This window comes from Lacerta agilis, chromosome 14, assembly GCF_009819535.1.
Source record: "Lacerta agilis isolate rLacAgi1 chromosome 14, rLacAgi1.pri, whole genome shotgun sequence".
NCBI lineage: Eukaryota > Metazoa > Chordata > Lepidosauria > Squamata > Lacertidae > Lacerta > Lacerta agilis.
In genome coordinates this window covers 37,122,536-37,144,492 of record NC_046325.1, presented here as the reverse complement: position 1 = coordinate 37,144,492, position 21,957 = coordinate 37,122,536, and the positions used below count along the sequence as shown (strand labels likewise).

Here is a 21,957-nt window from a genome sequence, read left to right as displayed (position 1 = left end):
ACATATTTTTGGGCATCATCAAAATGGGAGAAAGTATGAAGCATTGAGACATAGATGGCAGCAAGGAGTCATGCCCAACCAAATCTAACTCAGCCATATTTGAAAGTTGAGTGAGACTGATATCAGGGCTGGGTTTACAGCGTGCTTCTTAAAAGATTCTGCACCACACAAACCTGAATTTTACAACCTAGGTAATTTATACAAAGCAACACGTGTATGTTTTTGCACAATTTAGGTTGTATACACATTGCTGCTTAACTCTGGCTCCACTGCACTCCTGCTGTGGTTGCCGTATTTCAAAAAGTGGTAATCCGGACACAAACGTTGTTAAGCTTTTTCTAGTTTTCCCAAAGTTGTTGAGCTTTTTATGGCAAAACCGCAAGTTTTTGAGCTATTTTAAATTAACATTGCCAAAAACGACACTGCCGACATGTTACAGGTAGGTAGCCGTGTTGGTCTGCCATACAGTAATCAAAACAAAACTGCCGCCATGGGTTGCCATATGTCCAGATTTTCCTGGACATTTTTTTAGCAATTTCCATCCAGACACGGCTTCCAACTCCAGTACCTCGGATATGTCCGTGAAATTCCAGCAACCCTATACACACATGGCATTACCAGCAATCCATACCTGCCCGGTAGTTTATTCAGAAATGCTGCTGCTTGATGTGTTTTCCTTCAAAACAGCTTCCATGCATTTTGAAAACGAGCCAGGTTCACTTTGCAGTTCAGCTGAGGTGTATACATTTGAGACAGCCATTGAATGTGTGCAGATGTGAAATATACTCGGAGTCAAGTGTGAATTTCATGCTCTTTATTCAGCTCATAGTAGTGAGGAATGCAGTTCCCCCAAAACGTCTGCTTTATATACACTATTTACACAATGGGCCCCACGTGATTGGCTAATTCCGGGATACTCCTGTATGCCAATCGGGTTGCGGATTCACTTCCACCTGGAGCTGGATTGGGTGGCTCCTGTGGACCAATCAGGGACTGCTGCATTCTGGATCCTATTGTTCTAGGACCAATCAGACTGCTGCATTTTGGATTCTATTCAACTCAATACATAACAAGATGACAGCTTCATGAATAGTTCACAGGGGCTGCAGGTGTGGGAATACCAAGCAGGTAGCATGCATCAGGTGGAGGCATTTCAACCCCTTCTCTTGGTGTGTACAGCAACATGCAAATACAACCTGAAATGCAATGAGGGAGGGAGTGACCTCATTGTGCTTCAAGGCGCTGCATAACTATTCTGCTTGTGGTAGTCAAGGTGGAGGGGACACCAAACGAATGCGGGGCACTGAAGCCGTACCTTCTGATTACTGGAAATCTTGCTTGCTTCCTCCACTTTCCCCATCCCAACTTCGCAGCCTTAAGGTGTAGCAACCTGCCTTTTTTTACGATTGCATAATCACAGTTCTACACGTCAAACAAAACATTCTGATTTCTCAGGGCCAATGGACTGCGCTTTCCTCGCAAGGCACCCCAAGGCTGCCTGCAATCCTGTACCCATTGCGAGAAGATGGGATACTGGACCTTTTTCGGCTTGACCCAGTTCAGTTACTCTTTTTTTATGCAGAGAGACTTCCCTCCTCTAGGCGGAGGGAAATACAACAATCTACTGAAAAGCGCCATTCACTCCACGTGCCACTCTGGTGGTTTCTAGCTCTACGAGTCGGGAAGCTTAGACCGAGCCGGGTGGTTCTCATTCTGGTCCGCACAAGGAAGCACGCCGCCGGGAAAATTAAACGCGGAGGAGGGAGGAGGCACTGGCCCGCCCGACTGCCCTCGCGCATGCGCATTCCGCGCGTCTTTTCCTATTCTTCGCAAATTTCGGAGGCGTCACACTGCGGTCTGCTTCCGGGTTCAGTTCCCTCCCTCCTTCCCTCTCTGCTTTATTGCTCTCGTGCTTATGGCGGCGCCCAGCCAGGACGGGAGGAGAAGGAAGCAGTTTGGGAACCGCTTCCTCACCGATCCGGCTCGCCTCTTCCAGCACAACGCCTGGTAAGGAGGAGAGGGGGGAAATGAGGACTGCGGTGCGAGTTTTTCCGCATTATACCAATCTAGCTGCCATCAAAACCAAGGAGGAAGGTCCCTGCCCGCGTGGAGCTTACAGTGAAAGAAGAGGTCGTGTACTCTCCTCCCTTGGAGGATTTTAAGCATGGCCATCAGACATGGATACTTTAGCTGAGATTCCTGCACTGCAGATGCTAGATGACCCTTGGGTCCCTTCCAATTTTTGTTGGCAAAGCTTGTCTTTCATTCCAGAATCTGTCAGCCCCCTACCCCCAGATTAACATAGTTGTTCAGGACTATGTTGCCCTAGATCTTTGAGGCCAGTTTGTCTGCTGGTACATAATAGTAGTAGTAGTAGTAGTAGTAATAATAATAATAGCTAGTTAGTTATTTGGTTATTTATTTTTACCCTGCCCATCTGGCTGGGTTTCCCCAGCCACTCTGGGCGGCTTCCAACAAAAGGTTAAAAATACATTAAAACGCCAGTCATTAAAAACTTCCCTAAACAGGGCTGCCTTCAGATGTCTTCTAAACATCAGATAGTTGTTTACAGTGGACCCTCTAGTTACGTACCTCTCTGGATACGTAACTTTCAGGTTACAAACGCAGCAAACTCGGAACTGTATAATTCCGAGTTTCGCCCTGCGCGCATGAACAAAAGCGCTCTGAGCGCCGTGCACAGAAGCAGCACCTCTGCCTACGGACGTTTTGGGTTGTGGGTGGACCCCCTGAACGAATTTAATTCGTATCCGGAAGGTCCACTCTATTTCTTTGACATCTGATGGGAAGGCATTCCACAGGGCAGGCACCACCACCTAGAAGGCCCTCTGCATGGTTCCCTGTAATCTCACTTCTCGCAGGGAGGGAACTGCCAGAAGGCCCTCGGAGCTGCACCTCAGTGTCCAGGCTGAACGATGGGGGTGGAGATGCTCCTTCAGTTATACAGGGCCGAGGCCGTTTAGGGCTTTAAAGGTCAGCACCAAAACTTTGAATTGTACTCGGAAACGTACTGGGAGCCAATGGTACACTTGCAGGCGAGGCTAGCTCGGCACAGATGGATTCCGGTGGCTAGGGTTAACGAAACCAGATAAATACTTCTTTCCTGCCCACAGGGATAACGTGGAATGGTCTGAGGAGCAGGAAGCCGCAGCGCAAGCGAAGGTCCAAGAGAACAGCACAGAGTTTGTGCCACAAGATCAGCAAGGTATTATTAGTGTGTGATATCACCTCTTCCGGCGGTGATATTTGTAGCCAGTCCAGAAGAAATGGAGTGTGACTAAGTCCCACTGAAGTCAGCGGAGCAAATTAGTGTCTTATTTCAGGAAATTATCTCCCAACAACTACTGGAAACTGGCTTGACCTAATACTGCAAACAATAGCTTTTACAGGTCTGGGTATTTTTGTCAAAATAGATACGATGGTGGCAACCCATCCTATTTGTCTTCCCCCTTCAGGCATAAACTGGGGGGTGGGGTGCAGATCTGATCTTAGCATCCAAAGGTATAAACAGTTAAGGGGAGCTGAGCGCTCCGTGATCGGTGACTCAGCCTGTCATATTCCTCAGCTTAGCTCTGATAGCAGAAATGAACCAAGCTAGGTGGAAAGTGCTTGGCGTGATGGACTGTAGGGAGGGTGGGTTTTGGCTCCCCTCACCCACACACCCCTTTTGATGTTAAAATCAGACCCACAGCCTGCTTTTTTAAAAATATGTGACACATGAATCACATGGAGGAGGTTTTTGCAAATAGGATGTTACTAAATGAGAATGGATCCTGGGGAGATGAAATGTTTGGAAACCTAAGTCACTGGGAACAATTACATAGCGAAATACGTCTTCTGGAATTTGCTTCCTTGGAGTGAGTTTGAAGGAAAAATTATTTAGCTGGCTAAACTTAAAAAAAAAAACCCATTGAGAGTTTCTTCTTCTCTGGTCAAGGACTTAGAATGGAGTTTGTCTCACTTCTCCCCTGCCATTCTCTTTGCAGATGCTTATGAGATCAGTGCCAGCAAGTATTGGAATGACTTTTACAAAACCCACGAAAACGGGTTTTTCAAAGACCGACACTGGCTGTTCACCGAATTTCCTGAGCTGGCTCCAAACCAGAATGCCAGTACGGTTGTCATGTGTGTCTCTGAGGCTGCTGCTGCTGCTGCGAGAAACACAAAAGACTCAGGCCTTCGGGAGTGTTGCAGCGATAGACTTGGTTCACTGGAGAATGGGATCTTGGAGCATCAGGACTCGGAGATAAATAGTTGTAACTTCACTCACCAAATGCAAACAGAAGTGGCAGCACAGAAACTGGAGGAACAAAAACTAAGAGACTTCCCAGGGTCTTATGCTACTTACAGAATACTAGAGGTAACGGCACAGTGAACCAGAACCAAAGCATGCTTTCTTGGGCAAATAGTTCCACTTAGCTCAGCTTTCTGCCTCCCAACAATAGGCTTTGGGGAGGATCACAGATGGAGTTCAACGGTGATGTTTACCCTGTGCTATTGATTCCCCCCCCCATGTAGTTATTGTAGAGATATTAGCTGTGAACATGAAAGGTTTTGCTTCTATGTTTATTTGGTTAGTGGGTGCCAGTAGACAACGGTGGCCATATGAATCTTCTTTGATGCCGTTTTGTTAGAAGAGTTTCCCTTTCTGTGCATACAGCCATGATGCCTTTCAGTTTCACTGAAAGTTTTGTAGTTTTGAGAGGCATAATTTCAAGATAATTGTGGGGGGGGGGATTAAAGGAGTCTGCAACTGGCAGCCCCTGAGCCAAATATGGTCCCTGAGTGATTCCCCAAAGGCAGGAAGCCTGTGTGGAGGAGAGGAGGGTGTAGTCATGGGGCCTGATGGCAGTCTGTTTTAGATTGGGATGGTGCCCTGGCCCCATCATTATTTCAAGGCAGCCCTCCTGTAAAAAAAAGGTAAAGGACCCCTGGACGGTTAAGTCCAGTCAAAGGCTTGCCGTGCTCATCTCGCTTTCAGGCCAAGGGGGCCGGCATTTGTCCACAGACAGCTTTCCAGGTCATGTGGCCAGCATGACTAAACCGCTACTGGCACACAGAGGACCGTGACGAGTGCCAGAGTGCACGGAAACGCTGTTTACCTTCCCGCCACAGTGGTACCTATTTATCTACTTGCACTGGCATGCCTTTGAACTGCTAGGTGGGCAGGAGCTGGGACAGAGCAACGGGAGCTCACCCCTTCGCTGACCCAGGGAGAAATATATTTGATCTTGGCATTAAATGACAGCGTAAGAGGAGAGGCTTGAATATATTAAATTATTTCTAGAGCGGTAGCTATGCTGGTCTGTTGTAGCAAAAAGAAAGAAAGATATCTTTGTGCCACCTTAAAGACAAATGTATTGTGGTGTAAACTTTTGTTGTGATGGCTGGAAATATTCACTATGTTTGCTTTATTGGCAGGTGGGCTGTGGTGCAGGAAACACTGTTTTCCCCATCCTCCAAACCAACAAGTAAGAGAGACAGCAAGCAGATTGTACGCGGAGGTTTACAAACCAATAGGATGGGTTTTTTAGACATAGAATGGTTCTGTTTCATGTTGCTTTCATTGGGATTTCCAATGTTCCCACCGTGGCAAAAATGACCCACATGTGACCTCATCTTCTTCTTTTGCTTTGAAATGTCAAAATGATTGTAAAATTAGTGAAATGTATAAACCTGAAAAAGTTTATTTTTGACATTGAGGTACAGTCATCCCCCTCACTCATGCACGTTCTACTCGCGCATGATTGTGCATACGCATGGTGCCGGGAAATAATTCAATTCCAACCCTGAAATGGCCGGAGAGAGCCAGAGAGTTCTCGTGGCTCATAAGGAAACCCTTGTAAAGAGAAAGAAGATTCTTTCTTTCATATGTGGTGGTGGTCTTGTAGTAAAGTTAAAGCTTACTGGGAAATGATATATAATGAAATAAAAAGGATGTTTAAAATAACCTTTGTAAAAAAACAACAACCCAGAAGCTTTTCTTTTGGGAATTATAGGGACAGAATGACCTAAACTGTATAGAAATTTATTCATGTATGCGACCACAGCGGCAAGAATGTTTCTCGCCCCAAAATGGAAAGAAGCAGAAGTCCCAGCAAAGGAAGAATGGATACAAAAACTTATGGAATATGCAGAAATGGTGAAACTTACCGGAAGAATAAGAAATCTAGATAACAATTTAAAAAAAATAAAAGAATGGAAATAGTTTAGGGAATATTTACAAACAAATTATAAGAACAATGTTAAGAACATTGGCAGGATTGTTGCAATAACCTGCAGTTTCATAAGAGCATATATTTAAAGAAGATGAATAAATGAGCCAATTAAGTTAATTTGGATATGCAGAAGATATTAAAAATAAATTTAAGGAACCACAGGAAGAGGGGGAAGGAAGTCAAGTTTTGAAATGTCAAAATGATTGTAAAATTAGTGTAATGTATAAACCTGAAAAAGTATATTTAAAAAAAACCAAAAACCCCACCAAAACCCTCTTGGAAGCCCCAAAGAGAAAAAAGGCGCTGTGGGGCTTTGTTTACGCTGCTTGGACTTCTGGTTCTCTGTCCTGCAGCTACATATGATATTCATTCCTTATGATCCAACCATTCTATCTTTCATAAACCAGCATTTTTTTTGTCTTCAAATCCAGATAAGATCATTTTCTCTTTCATGCTAAAAGTCCATAAAAAATTTCCGAACCTTAACAAACATCAGTAATGATTTTTCTCCAATTAAACCTGTTAACTTTGCTATCTCATCCAAGTCCAATAGTTTGATCAGCCAGTCTTCTATAGTAGCTAGGGTTGTATCTTTCCGTCTTTCTGCAAATAGCAATCTCGCACTGTAATTGTATATTGGAGTAATCTTCCATAACCCTTTTCTAACTATGTGTCTGTTAGCCCTAAAAGAAACGAGTTCTGGCATCGGTTGAATATTAACCTTTAAAATGTATGTATCCGCATCCAATATTTTTTTTAGCCTTTTTACATTTCCACCAAGCGTGATAAAATGTCCCTCCGTGTTCTTGGCATTTCCAGCAAGCATTTGAAACATCTTTGTTTACTCTGAATAATTTCTCAGGAGTTAAATACCAACGATACATCATTTTGTAAAAATTCTCTTTAAGATCATAAAGGTAAAGGTAAAGGGACTCCTGAGCGTTGGTCCAGTCACAGACAACTCTAGGGTTGCAGCGCTCATCTTGCTTTATTGGCTGAGGGAGCCGGTGTACAGCTTCAGGGTCATGTGGCCAGCATGACTAAGCTGCTTCTGGCGAAGCAGAGCAGCGCACGGAAACACCATTTACCTTCCCACCGGAGTGGTACCTATTTATCTACTTGCAATTTGACGTGCTTTCGAACTGCTAGGTTGGCAGGAGCAGGGACCGAGAAACGGGAGCTCACCCCGTCGCAGGGATTCGAACCGCCGATCTTCTAATCGGCAAGCCCTAGGCTCTGTGGTTTAGATCATAGCACAGTGTAATTTTTAACCCCTTAGTCCACATACGTACCCTGTTCTATCTGCCTTACCTGTGTTCTCTGGTTTGTTTCAGCGATCCGGGCCTGTTTGTATATTGCTGTGACTTCTCCAAAACAGCGGTAGAGCTCGTCCAGGTAAGAAAAAAACAAAGCTTAGTGAGAGGTGGTGGTTTAATTGTCTTGGCTAGGTGGGAAATGCCCCTGTGTTTCCAAAAGTACTTGGCCTTTGCTGTTGTAACTTACCGGTAATACAATTCTGTTGCTAATGTCAGGAAGCCTTTTGCCCTTTGACTCTTTGCCTAGTAACTGTTGAGTAGAGACCTCGCTGGAGAACATTTGCAGAAGCTGGGTAGAGGCCTCCTTTTTGACCTCTGGGAGCGGCTGTCTTCATTTATTTTATCTGCAGTATTTCTAGCCTGTTATTCATTCTTTCAATCCCGGAGTGGGGAGAAAAGCAACAAACACAGAGGATAGCAATAGACAAAAATATTACAAAATCATATAAGCAGTTCTATCATAAATAGGTAAAATGACAAGAGCATAAATTAATATTCCCAGTTCAACGAAGTACCGTGTCGCAAGTTTAATATATGATGCATACTTCGTTTCAGATGTAGAAATTAGGGCAGTGTGGTGATGACAGAATAATAATAATTATTATTATTATTCTGTTGGCGGCTCCCAACAGAATAATAATAATAATAATAATAATAATGATAAAGCGATAAAACATCAAACATTAAAAACTTCCCTAAACAGAGCTGCCTTCAGATGTCTTCTAAAAGTCAGATAGTTGATATTTCCTTGACATCTGATGGGAGGGTGCGTGAGTGTTTGGTTTGCACATTTGGCCTTGAAGATCAAGATCAGGGGTCAGCAAACTTTTTCAGCAGGGGGCCGGTCCACTGTCCCTCAGACCTTGTGGGGGGGTGGTGGACTATATTTTGGGGGAAAATAATAATGAACGGATTCCTATGCCCCACAAATAACCCAGAGATGCATTTTAAATAAAAGGGCACAGTCTACTCATGTAAAAACACGCTGGTTCCTGGGCCGTCCACGGGCCGGATTGAGAAGGCGATTGGGCCGCATCCAGCCCGGCCCCCGGGCCTTACTTTGCCTACCCATGGTCAAGATAAAAACCTCCATTCAGCAATTTTTTTATTTAAAAGACTTTGTATGCTACCTTTAAGAATCGAAGCTTTCCTCAAGTCATGAAAGTGATGGTGGCAGTGATAATAAATAGAGAAAACAGGCATACACCCAGCTCAAAACAGGACACAGAGCAGCAAAGAACGCAGCAAATAAATATTCCTTCAGGTAAAAGCCAGTGAGAACAGGTGAGCTTTCAGATGTATCCTAAATACAGTGCTCCCTCCCACATACCACCTCATTCAGGCTTCCTCAAACTCAGCCCTCCAGATGATTTTGGCCTACAACTCCCATGATCCTTAGCTAGCACAGGCATAGGCAAACTCCGGCCCTCCAGGTGTTTGGGACTGCAATTCCCAGCACCCTTAGCTAACAGGACCAGTGGTCAGGGATGATGGGAATTGTAGTCTCAAAACATCTGGGGGGGAGGAGTTTGAGGAAGCCTGACGTAACTGAACTGCACTTTGTTGACAGGTAGGGTTGACGTGGGCAGGCTGCCGTTTCTTGGCTTAATCCGTTCCGCAGGGTTGTGGCGAGGGTAGAACGTGAAGTGTGCTCAAAGAATACTTGTGTGAACATACAGGGCCATCCAGAATATGACACCTCTCGCTGCTTCGCCTTTGTCCATGACCTCTGTGAGACTGGGACCCCCTTTCCGATGCCAGACGAAAGTGTGGACGTTGTGGTTCTCATCTTCGTCCTTTCCGCTCTTCTCCCGGAAAAGTATGTATGTCATTCTGCTGCTGCTGCTGTGTGTGCTTGCCTAATAGCAATAGCAGCGTGTGTGTTTTGGGGGGGAGGAGGGATATGTTGCAAAGTTGCATTTTTTTATATATAACTGCAGCAAATCTAGAGTACCTGTAAGTGCATGGGTTAACTATGCTGAATTTGGGCAAGAAAAATAGTTTATTGGAAGCTTTATTTTGCTTTGGCTAGTTATTCTGAGCTGATAGATTACTAACAACAACAACAACAACAACAACAACAACAACAACAACAACAACAATAAAATTTTATTTATACCCCTCCCTTCCCCACCAAACCGGGCTCAGGGCAGCTAACACCAATAAAATCACAACAAAAACATAAAACAATTCATTAAAATACAGATTAAAATACAATTTAAAATTTAATCTAGACTGCAGCCTCACCTCTAAGCAGCCCACCAATCACACCAAAAGAACGAAACCTCAGGGTTAAACTGAAACCAACCCAAAGGCTAGGTAGAACAGCTCTGTCTTGCAGGTCCTGCAGAAAGATGCCAAATCCCACAGGGCCCTGGTTTCTTGTGACAGACGGTTCCACCAAGTCGGGGCCAATACTGAGAAGGCCCTGGCCCTAGTTGAAGCCAACCTAGTATCCTTGTGGCTCGGGACCTCCAAAAAGTTATTATTTGAGGACCTTAAGGTCCTACCCGGTACGTACCAGGAGAGGCGGTCCCTTAGGTACGAGGGTCCTAAGCCGCATAGGGCTTTAAAGGTCAAAACCAGCCCCTTAAACCTGACCCTGTACTCCACCGGGAGCCAGTGCAGCTGGTAGAGCACTGGATGAATGTTTCAGTGGCTGCTGAGTGTTTCCCCTCTCCTTTTCTCCCACAGGATGCAGTGTGTAATCAACAGACTTAGCAAACTTCTGAAACCCGGCGGAATTATTTTATTGCGAGATTATGGCCGTTACGATCTAGCCCAACTCCGCTTTAAAAAAGGTAAGGCGAGGGAACAGGCAGTATTGCCATTTAGTAAAGGAAGCAGTCGCTCCCTCTGCATCTCAGCGGTTACTTGAGAAACAAAACCTCTAGCCTTCACCGGGAAGTTAAGGCACACCAACACGGTCTTGCCGCTGAAAGAAATGGAGCGTGTGCTTGTGAGAGAGTGACAGACGTAACTTCTGCTTTTGGGGACCGGCGATGGATGTTGTTGTTTTCACACAGGCTAACTTTTGGGCTTCTAAGCCCACTTTGTTTCATCCCCACGCAGCAGAACGAGGAAGTAATTTTAAGCCAGGCGATATCCCAGTTTGCTCTCGCTGTACCCGCAGTGAGATGAATGAATGAATGAATGAATGAATCTTTATTTGCGCCGGCCATCAGCCATAGCAGTAAAACAACAATACGATATACAAAAAATAAAAATAAAAAGTCAATTATATAAAATACATTTAAGGCTTTTTGAAACAATAGCCAAATAGCGGATCTTATTCTAATTGCCCCAGCTAAAAACCTTGCAGCATATTGAGGATGAACTGCTGATATTGACGAGGAACAGGAAAAGCAAAGGGCTGGCGAAGGCTGCTCAGCGGTGGGGTTTTTAACATGCCGCCTGCAAACATCTGTACGTTTAAAGGAGGGGGGGATCGACACAAAAATACAGCTGCAAAAATGGAGAATGCAAAACCCTGAATTTTCAGTGTTGGTAAGCTGTTTAGGGCTCGTGAGCATGTTGGGGAGCAAAGTACAGGTTGGGCTTGCCCCCTTTCAGCCAGGGCACCAACCATAATTGATGTACACCTAGCCAGGCCTTTTTCTTTTTCTTTCTGAACATTTTGCAACCTGCTGATTTGCAGAACCACATCTCTCCGTGCAGGTGCCTGGTTATTAACCGAAGATGGTAGATTTCTTTATCAGCCTCTTCGCCATTGATAGTTTATCGCTGTCATCACTGTATTTTGGAGGAGGTGGCGGCAGCAATTAAGAGTGAACCGAGTTGCAGTCTGTAAGGTTCGCGTGAAGCAGGAGCCCAAACAGTCTTTTGCAGTCTTATTTGCAAACTATTTACAGTGCAGAGCTACAAAAAGCATGTCTGTCTCAGTCGCTGGCAGAATCCGGGAGTGGCCCCTTCCGGCTTCTCCTCCAGCATAATAACTTTGGCACCCCAAGTCTCCTCCTACCCTCCTTGCGTTTCACCCCTCTGTGCAACTGGGGTGCCAGAAATGGTGTGCCTCCCTCCTGACCAGCTGGGCGAGGTGAGCGCAGGGTCTCAGCAACATCCCCAAGCCCTCTCCCCCGCCCCCCAGGCTCCCTGCTTGTGGCTCCTGGCTAGAAGAGGCGCTGGGGCTCTCAGTGGCATCCCTAAGCCCCCTCCCCGCCTGGCTGGTTCCTTCCCTCTCCTCCCCACTGGAAGAGGTGCTGCTGCTGAATTGGCGTTGGGGCTCTCTGTATGCTAACGGACCCTCCATTCCCCTCAGCGGGCCAGGAGGCAGTTCCCTGACACAGTCAAAATTCTCATTCCTTTCTTTTAGGTCAGTGTCTGGCTGATAACTTCTACGTGAGAGGAGATGGCACCAGAGTTTATTTTTTCACACAAGGTAACTAACTTGCAGGTCCTACCACACACTCTAATCAATTGGCGGTCACTGATTTAAAGGCTGAAGCAGCACGGCTTGGTCTCTGGCCCAAGGCAGGCAAGAAATGATATTTTAGTTCAGGTGGCAGGGAGAAGAAATGACGCCGGGATGGATTGATTACATGATGCTCCTGGGCCATTTCCATTGCGGCCTTTCAACACATGTGGAGCAGTGATCCCGAGAACTGCACACCAATTTATTTGAAAGCAAAAACCCTGGCAATGCAATTTAAAAAAAAGACTCAAGACTTACATGGGCTCGATTCAGATGCCATAGCCAAAGTATACTGTTTGGTTGTTTGGAAAATGCTGCAGGCTCCCATTTTCCATATCACCGTTCCTGGGTTTCTGTGGCCTCTGAATTGGGAAAGCTATGGTTCAGGCAAAACACGATTTGTTGCCACCGAGCGGTGAGGGTATTTCAAACACTTGTATCAATGCGTACAGGGTTCTTAAGTTATTTCTGCATGGAATCTCTGTCTGAACGGGCGTAGAGAGGGTGGAGGTTTGTTGTCGCCGGTCCTGTCTTGCAGGAGGCGGCCGCACCAGAGGGTCTTTTAATTCTGCATTTCTCTTCCAGATAAAATATTAATTTATACCTGCCAGTGTTCAGACTGGAACCAGTCAACGAAATCACATTATACTTATCTTTTATTTCTGGGCTCAATTCATGGTGCCGTTTGTGGCCTGGAATCAGAATTATGTCACACGTTGCCTTTTGCCATATAAGCTTGCCTGACAACATTAAAAAAAAAATCCTTTTACAGCTATTATGACAAATAATGATAATGGTGATGGTAATAATTAATAATAATAATTTATTTATACCCCGCCACTCTGGGCGGCTCCCAGCAGAATATTAAAAACACGATAAAACATAAAACATTAAAAACTTCCCTAAACAGGGCTGCCTTCAGATGTCTTCTAAAAGTCAGATAGTTATTTCCTTGACATCTGATGGGAGGGCATTCCACAGGGCGGGCGCCACTACCAAGAAGGCCCTGTTCCCTGTAACTTCGCTTCTCGCAGTGAGGGAACCGCCAGAAGGCCCTCGGCGCTGGACCTCAGTGTCCTGGCTGAACGATGGGGGTGGAGACGCTCCTTCAGGTATACTGGGCCGAGGCCGTTTAGGGCTTTTAAAGGTCAGCACCAACACTTTCAGAAACGTACTTGGAGCTAATGTAGGTCTTTCAGGACCAGTGTCATATGATGGACTGAGGAGAACAATTAATACCCCAATACATCTTGCCGCGATATGCCATGAGGCACAAGAGGATGTATTGTATCCTTAGTTCATGTTTATATAAGGTCCAAATTAATGCCGTAGTCCCACCAAAATTATCATCCAATCCTTTCCTTGCTTGACGATTTCCTTCTTCCAAGAGGTATTCATCTATCCTTGCCACTGCTCAGTTTGATGGGCGGCAAGGCCTTTTTTACTCTTTCGGTCTCTTTGAAAGATTAAATCACTGGTTTTATTGCTATTTGTTGTCGTTACCTTGTGTTTTTTTTCCCCATCTTCATTGCAAACCAGCCTTGCGGCGGTATACTTTAAAATCGCATTTCTTTCCTATGTCCCTTAGATGAGCTGGATTTGCTGTTCTCCACAGCAGGCTTGGAGAAAGCCCAGAACATTGTGGACCGCCGCCTCCAAGTGAACAGAGGGAAACAAATTACCATGTACAGAGTCTGGATCCAGTGTAAATATCGCAAGCCAAAGGGCGACAAGGAATCTCTAGGAGAAAGGAGCGGCTTTCATCCTAGTGGTTGCACGTAGCGAGACTCGGACCTCTCCCCTGGGCGGCTGCCCCCATTATGCTGGGGAACTCACTGCAGACTTAGTACAGCAAACAGGACTGCGTGGTGCTTGTGTTAGAGGAACAAAGTTTACCGGCACCAGCCTCAATACAGAGCAAAAAATTTAAATTTGCAGGGTGGGTGGGGAGAACCTTCTTGAGATGCCAAGTACCTGCAGTTAACTGTAATGCAACTTTGTGGCTCACAGGCTCGTCCCTGGGGTCTCACAGTTCCTTGGCCTCCTTTCTGAATCAGATGGGTTTATTCCTGCAAAAACAGCACTCCTTGGTTTTGATGGTGCCTCCTTCTCCTGCACAGTCCTAGCTGGAGGGGCTGCTTCTGGCCACTTACTTGAGCAGGAATTCCCTTGCCAAATGGTCAGCTCTTCGTTTCAGAGCTGAACAAACGTTCCTCAGATGCAGGAACATGCAACAGACCAAGGTCTCCCATGTATGCAGGTCTGGATGTTTAACTAAATCTAAACAAGATCGACATGGGTTTCAGAGCATTGCATCAATTTCTGACTGCTTCAAGGAGTTTATGATAACCACGACTTCTTATACCTACAATATAGTGGGGTGGGGAAGTGTCTAAGTGTACTGGGAATCTTGCAGGTTTCTAGGATAATTTCAAGTTGTTTTAACAAATATTCACTGGCATAAGTGATTGTTACTGCATCACCCTCGCTGATGGTCAACAAGCACACTAGAAAAAAAAATGGAACAACCCTCTCCAGCCACCAAATTTTATAAAGTTAAATTATAGTATATTTAAAACAATTCTGAACTTAATGCAAACAGAACATGTTAAAGCCTGCCTGTGTAATCTCTAAAACTGAACCTGACTTGTGAAAATAAGCTTTAAAAAATTAAAGATTTTGCATATGAAACTATGATTTAGCATTACACCAGGGGCAGCCAGTGTTGTGCCATCCAGATATTGGATTCCCAACTCCCATCAGCCGTAGCCAGTGATCAGGGATGATGTGAGTTGGAGACCACTGGCTGAGGGACACAAGGTTGGTTTCATGAGTGAGCCTCAGATGTCTGCATTGACCCCATCCTCTTCTGTGCTGTGGCGGCAAAGTAAAAAGTGTCTGCCTTTTAATCTATCTACAGCTTCCAATTCTGGCTGAACTTGGAGTAACTGTATTAGCCTACTGCTTAGTGCAAACATGCAAGGTGGAAATGTGGTTTATAACGCTGGCTTATTCACTAATCATAACTTCAACTAACCAGAGTTTACCGCATTCACATATAACAGGGAATGAAGTTAGTTTTTTAAATGCAAGCAGATTCTCTGATCACCTGCTTGTGAAAAAGAAGGAATAAAACTGTAATGAAAAATCGTTCTGGCCAGTTAAAGCCCTACTTTTGGATTGCACCTGCAGCTGTACAACAGGTAAACTAAGAGTTTTGAACTGCTTATCTGCTTTCCATTTCCTTTGGACACTTCATAAATTCACTCATGTCTCCATAGTACGTAAAGCCAATACTTGATGGGAACTTCTCTATAACTTTGGTTCTGTGAATTCAGACAACACAGTAAACCACGGCTTGCCTAAACTATGGTTTGCAACATCAGCTTCAAATGCTGGCTTTTTGACCCCAAATGAACAATTTTGTGAGCAGGTTCCACTAAAGAGTTTGTCTTTAAACATGGTTTGCTGTTCTGTATGCAAGATTCAGGCTTGTGCTCTTCCCACTTGCCTCTCAACAAAGTGACCATGGGTCAGATGTCACAATAAACCATGGTTTACTCTTATGGGAGTTATCCTAGTGGAATAATTGACTTGTTAACTATCCTTGCCCTCTTTTATTTCCACGTGTTTGTGAGGAGTTTAGAAAATTATGTTTCTGTTGTTTATTGACAGCATTTTAGCGTTATGTCTGAACCCTAAACTGTGGCTAGTTTTAATTATGGTTTAAAGCAGTGTTTTTCAACCTTTTTTGGACAAAGGCACACTTGTTTCATGAAAAAAATCACGAGGCACACCACCATTAGAAAATGTTAAAAAAATTAACTCTGTGCCTATATTGACTATATATAAAGTAATTTTTCAATTTTTCCCATGGCACACCAGGCAACATCTCACGGCACACTAGTGTGCCTCGGAACAGTGGTTGAAAAACACTGGTTTAAAGAAGCAATTTTCATAGTCCATTATTTGAAGTTGACTTTTTTTCAAGCAAACTAAAGATTAACCATAGTCTGTGAAATTTATTAAGATATTGAAACTGGTTAATCAAAAACAGAAATAAAGGCTGTTAACCGCCATACCAGGAGAGAGATAAGCTATAGGCTCACCTAGTCATTCCTTCCACAAATATACTGTGGCTTAATGTGACTCCAAATGGGTAACAATGGTTAGCTGAAAACGTAAAAGAAACGCTTGTGCCCTCTTTCTGTCTGCATTAGAGGAGATGACTGTTCTTGCACATATTCTCAGGGGGCGTGCCATGAGCTGGTCAGCAATAACTCACACAGTGTTGGTGAAGTTAACTCTCTTTATTCAAAGAAACAAAACAAGCTCAGAGATGAGGCCTAGCGAGCACAGCAACTCTCCCCAGATCTTGCCCCAATGAGTCTGTTTTGAGGTCCCCACAGCTCCACAAGTCTCCTTTCCCGGGTCCTTCCCAAGCAATCTCAGGCTCCTTCGTATTGTCTCTCGTTGCTCTGTCTTCGTTTCTCTGCATGTTCTGGTAGACTGGGGAGAGGGGAGCTAGTCGCAGCAGAAGGGGGAGACCCCTGGCTTTTTCAGCAGCCTGCCTCATCTCTGCCTCTCCCTCCTCTCTAGCCGCCTCTTCTGCCACTGGTTCTGGACTGCTTTCTGCCCCAGCCTCTTCCTGCTCACTAAACCCTGTTGCCTCTTCAGCTTCTGACACCATCTCCTCCCAGTCTGTTCCCTATTCTTCCTCTCGCCACTCATCATTATCCCACCACCAATCCCCTGGCCCTCAGCCTTCTTCCCCTGAGGGGTCCTTTGGGGGTTCCCCAGCTGGTCTCTCCTCCTCTGCATCCAAGCCAGTCCATGACACAAACTTAGCGCTGTGTGAATTCCTCCATTAGCTCAGGTGTGGGAACCTTTCAACCCTTAAGGACCAGATTGTTATCTTCCCTAACCCCTGATGGGCAAAGTTTGACAGGTGGGCAATGACATCAGGTGACCCCCCCCCCCTTGGAGTCTTCAGAAGCCCCATTGAAAGCACCATTTGACACAATCTTGGACAGGTGCCAACAAATACCAACGTGGGTGTGGCTTGGCCAAAATGGCCTCAGGTTAAGTGGGGAGGACTGGGCATTCCCCACCCCTGCATTAGCTAAGCAATAGCTTTAAAGAAGACACTGTTTCACAATTATATCTGAATCCCACGAATTAACCTTGTCTTACATTGTTGGGCCTTCTGGATCCGGCAAATGGAAGAAGCCACACACACAAACCCTTGTCCTCTGAAATATACCCCAGCACCTCCACATGCCTGCTTGTGATTCAACCTGGTTTTTCCCCATGTTGCATTTCCCCCCTCTACCTGTCCTCACCCCACTTGCCAAGGTTCGCCTGACCCCCAATACCTCCACCTTTCCCTGCCACTTCCCAAGGCAAAACATCCATCCATCTCCCAACTAATCCTGTACCCACTTACCTGGGAGCAACCTCCATTGATCGGCTTTTGAGATACATCATGTATAGGACTGTTGCCAACGAACTACTAACCACCTCGTGCCTTTTGTACACTCACATTCTCTCCTCCGGATCATGAAATCCCCCACATGCTCCCAAATCAGCCCAACCGCTTCAACTTCCTCCCGCAATGCAACTGATGAAAAAAACACTGGTTGAGCTGTGTATATATATATCCCCTTTAAGCTTCCCAAGCGCAAAAGCCCCCCCCCCGCCTTTCTGTAAGTAACACCCCGAGACAAAGAGCCCCGATCCCATTCGAGACAAACCCACCGCCTGCACCTGACCACAATGCAGAAAATACCCACCTACCTTAAGTCCCTATTATACAAAGGCGACCACGCCCCCCTCTTGAATGACAGTCTAAACCCCTTCCTCTGTGTGTACCCCACCACCCCCTCGCCCAGTATATGGGTCCATTCTTCGTTTTGCTGCGACCCCCAAGAAAGAAAGAAGTCTCCATGCCATGATCCCCCCCCTTTCCAGGCACTCGCTCTTGATGAAAGCTCTGACTCAGCAATTTTTTTCCACCTGTAAGGCCGGACACCGTCCTGGATTCTGCAACAATCCCCACGGGTGTGTGTGTGTGTGTGTGTGTGTGTGTGTGTGTGTGTGTGTGTGTGTGTGTGTGTGTGTCCATCCGCCTTTGGCAAATGCCCCGCTTAACCTCGTGCCTGCAAACAAGGCACGGTTAAATAAAATTTAAAAAGCCACATGCAATGCAATGCAATGCAATGCAATGCAGCCCGGGCCCTCCCATCGCCCCACCCCGAGGTTTTTAGCACCTCCTTGCACTGACCTCTCCCCTTCCCCCAACCTTTTTCTCACCACCACCGACTCAACCCCCCCCCCCGCCCCACCTCGCGCACCGCGCACCCGCACACCAACCTCTTACCCGTGCAAATCTCGCGAGACAACACGTGCTTTCACAAGTGGTTCCCCCCCCCCACACCTCTTCTCCTTGCACCAATCGATCCGGGGGCTGGGCTTAAAAAAAAATAAGCCTAAGTAAAGGGGGGCGGGGGGAGAAGGGGGTGTATAGGCGAAAGCTGGGGGGGGGAGAAAAAGTGAAATGTGGGGGGGCTGCCCCGCCCCCATTGATCGCAACTTGCAACCAACCCCCCCACCTAAATAGCATTTTTTTGGGTAAACGCCCCCCCTCTCCCACCCACCCATTCCTAATCCCTTCCTCGGGGGAAAAAGAGGAGGAGGAGGAGGAGAGCCCCAACCCTCTCGGGAACGAGGCTACCTTTGCCGGGCGGGGAGCCTACGCGAGGCCGGGGATTTTACGGCCTGCCTGCTCGCTTCTCTCCCTTCTCGGTCTCCGCCGAGAGGGCGCAGGAGGAGCAGCTGCTCTCCCACCGCCACCTTCCTCCGGTGATCCCTCCTTCTCCATCTCCCCGTCTTCTCCTTGGGGCAAAAAAGGGCCCTGCAACCAACCAACCGGCTGGCCCAGGAGCGAAGCCCAGCCGAGCCGCCGCCACAGGTGAGAGAGAGACCGCGCGTCCCGGGCATCCCTTGCCTCGGCCCCACGTTGCGGACGGGCGCTGTGGGAAGAGAGAGGCTCGCTTCTCCCCCGCCGCCCTTCCATGCAGGCCGTGGCCGGCAGGCGAGCGGGAGAGCAGGCGAACAGGCCGGCCTTCCCCTGGGTAGGCCTAAGGAGGGTCGGGGAAGAGGTGCGCGTCCCTCCGTAGCTGCGGCGGCGGCAGCGCCTTCCGAGGGAGGGGTAGGTAGGCCTTGCAGCTGGGGCTTCTCCTTCACCCCCAGCTCCGTTGTCGTTACACTTGGTGACATTTTTTGGGGGGGGGGGGTCCACAGTCTGTGTAGGCCTCGCCTCCCCCCCCCGTCCTATCGGTTGCTATAGCAACGCCGCGGAGGATGGGCGAGTGCGGCCCCCCCGTGTCCCAACCTCGGGAAAGGGGCCCGGGTTACTATGGTAACGTTGTGGGGGATGGACCCATACATGCCCGTGTAGGCCCTGGGGTGTGTGGGAGGGGGGAGACCCCCTCATAGTACTGTGAGGTTGTTTTAATTGGGGCGACGTGTGGGTTTTTTGGGGGGGGGGAGGTAACGCGCGTGGTGGCCGTTCTCTCGTGTAGGCCTCGAGACTGGCCTACGTTGCCTAATTAGAAGTTGCAAGCTCGGTGGGGGCTTAAAATAAGGGCGAGTTGCTGGGGGGGGGGCGAGCGCGCCCGGGCTGTTGCTATGGGAACGTTCTGGTCGGTTGGGGAGGGGGGGCGGAAGAGCCTCCCTCCCTCCCTCCCTCTCGCGTGCTGGGGGGGCTCCGTTGCCTTGGTAACTTTCCGTGGTTGGGAGGGGGTCGCGCCCACCCGTGTCAGTGAACGGGGCGCGGTGGGGTGGGTGGGTGGGTTGCCGGGCCTAGAGGTCTCAGGTGCCGAGCCTCCTTGGGCCTAGTTGTGAGGGGATTGTTTTGTTTTCCGGTCAAAGGGAGAGTGAGATGTCAGCGGCCTCTGGGGACGGCAGGCCTCCACGGGTGGGAGTCACCACAGCTGGAAGTGTGGGTAGGGGTTGTTACTGCTTTTTAAAAATAAAAATAAAATGAGGGGGGTTAATAGGTTAGCAGGGGTTAATCAGGAGGGGAAAGGGGTGCTGTTCTGTCACTCCCCATTGGAGTAAGAGAGGTGGTCCCTATCCCATAAGTACAAGTGGGTAGGCTTGGAGTAAGAGGATGGATGCTTGCCTGGGTGTCACTTGCCTGGGTGGAGAACACTTATGCAGCGGGTGGGGAGAGTCATTGGCTCCTGTTTTAACCATTGTAAATTCCAACAAGGTGGTGGTCTGGGGTCCTAAGCTGTAGGGCCATCTCTTGAGAAGTCAAGGATAAAGCGAGCGGGATTGGAGGTTACAAAGTGAAATAAATGTGTTCGCTGGAATAGCAAGAAGTAGAAGTCAGAGGGGGGGACACACTTAATTGAGGGACATTATGTATTCATTTATTATTTCATATAATGCCATGAAACTGAACAGTTTGTTTGCTTTATCATCATGCTTGAGAGATGCTCAATTCCCACTTCAGGGAATTTAACATGCCTTGAGGGAAAGTGATCAGAAGTCTGTTTAAAACATGCACAAATGCCTTTCTCAGATGCCCGCCCACTTTAGGGGTTCAGAGGTCCCTGAGGTGACAAACCCACCTTTGTGTGGCTGCTTTAAACTTGAATGCTTTTAATAATTATGAATGCTTCATTATCTTCCCAGCTGGTTCCTTTGTAGCTTATTGAGTTGTTTTAGAAGCCTTGTTGGGAGATTTCGGAATGTTTGTAAGCATACTCAATTAGAACAATTTTCTTCCTTCTAATAGATACTATGATGAAAAATAAGCCTATTTGGACGTCCCATCACTTGCACTGATATGTATATTTCAAAGTAAAGTGTGGCTGAGGTTGTAGCCGTATGGTCATATTGTTGACATGTTCTTCAGACTATCACCAGTAACACTACAGCACTGCCATCTTATTTATTTGTTATAAGTCAAGGATGGGGAACCTGTGGCCGTCTATATGTTGTTGGACTTCAGTGGAGTTGTCCATCAGCCCTAGCCAGTAGTTAGAGATGATGGAAGTTGTAGTGCAACAATATCTGGAAGGCCATAGGTTCCACAACCTCGCTATAAATATATTAGCCTTTACATTTTAAAATATTTCAGTGGTTGATAGCATGATAACAAGACTATTGAACAGCTAAAAGGAGGCAGCAGATAAACAGATAGCAAATAAAATGCTAAAGAGAGATTGGGAAGTGAGGTTCCCTGGGAAGGGAGTTTCAAAATCTGGGTGCAGCTGTATCCCTGCCAAACACAACTGTGATGTTGGCAGGATTCAGAAGAGAGTCTCCCCAAAAGCAGGAGAAAGCAGTCCTTTATGTATCCTGGCTGCTGTTAAAAACTCCCTGACAAGTGATTTTTAAAAATTCCACTTGATGCTTTTTCTTCTGCTGCAGTCTTCTAGAAAAGTGATATTGGGGACAAAAGGGAGAGCAAACAGAACAACTGATGTGAAGTCAGTACTGTAGCTGGTTTCCCACCCTTCCTCTTTCTAAAGGGAATTGGTGGTCTTCAGGAATGTTCCTTCTAAGCATGTGCTAGAGGTCCAGAGTGATTCAGTGTTTTAATTTTTAGTTGGGGAAAGTGAATAAATAGTTCTGGAAACAATGCCTTTGGAAAAGAGTGAGTCATAGGGTCAGATGCACTTTGCTTTTCTACTGTTCTGTCAATAGGTTATTAAATAATTGCTCTGTTTAGGGGATACAATATAACACTACCTGAACCATAGTCTAGGGTTATGGGAACTGACCTGGCCTTCTTCAGGGCTTGCAGTTTTCTCCTCCTATCCTTTGACACAACCACAAAAAGGAGATCGGAAGTTTCTGCTTTGGCATTGCATATGAACCCTAAACTATGGTTAACTTTAACTATGCTTTGTGGAAACAAGCCATCTTTATACACTATGGCATGAAGTTGGGTTTTTCC

The 21,957-nt window shown here is 46.6% G+C and overlaps 2 protein-coding genes across 5 annotated transcripts in view; both read left to right on the top strand.

The window, feature by feature from the left end:
- The first annotated feature begins 1,881 nt into the window (after positions 1 to 1,881).
- LOC117058797 (tRNA N(3)-methylcytidine methyltransferase METTL2-like) lies at positions 1,882 to 14,353 on the top strand. The gene is made up of 9 exons (XM_033170165.1): positions 1,882 to 2,007; positions 3,132 to 3,223; positions 4,005 to 4,378; positions 5,440 to 5,489; positions 7,571 to 7,631; positions 9,232 to 9,371; positions 10,247 to 10,353; positions 11,886 to 11,951; positions 13,573 to 14,353. Exons 1-9 carry the CDS (start codon positions 1,916 to 1,918, stop codon positions 13,764 to 13,766), a joined length of 1,176 nt encoding a protein of 391 aa, XP_033026056.1. The 5' UTR covers positions 1,882 to 1,915; the 3' UTR covers positions 13,767 to 14,353.
- Positions 14,354 to 18,530: 4,177 nt separating this feature from the next.
- Positions 18,531 to 21,957, top strand: part of TLK2 (tousled like kinase 2) — a 37,402-nt gene continuing 33,975 nt past the window's right edge. For 2 of the 4 annotated variants that reach the window (XM_033169013.1, XM_033169009.1), the window contains exon 1: positions 19,967 to 19,990. The gene's annotated coding sequence lies outside the window, so the exon portion shown is untranslated. Of the gene's footprint in view, positions 18,955 to 19,385; positions 19,405 to 19,966; positions 19,991 to 21,957 lie in introns of those variants that run through there. The other 2 variants (XM_033169010.1, XM_033169012.1) reach the window with 2 other exon arrangements.

Bases quoted from the DNA above. Each gene is read 5' to 3' on its own strand.
- LOC117058797 (XM_033170165.1), top strand. From the start codon at position 1,916: ATGGCGGCGCCCAGCCAGGACGGGAGGAGAAGGAAGCAGTTTGGGAAC. The intron at 4,379-5,439 runs GTAACGGCACAG...CTTTATTGGCAG, and splicing joins CTACTTACAGAATACTAGAG to GTGGGCTGTGGTGCAGGAAA. The intron at 5,490-7,570 runs GTAAGAGAGACA...GGTTTGTTTCAG, and splicing joins CCCATCCTCCAAACCAACAA to CGATCCGGGCCTGTTTGTAT.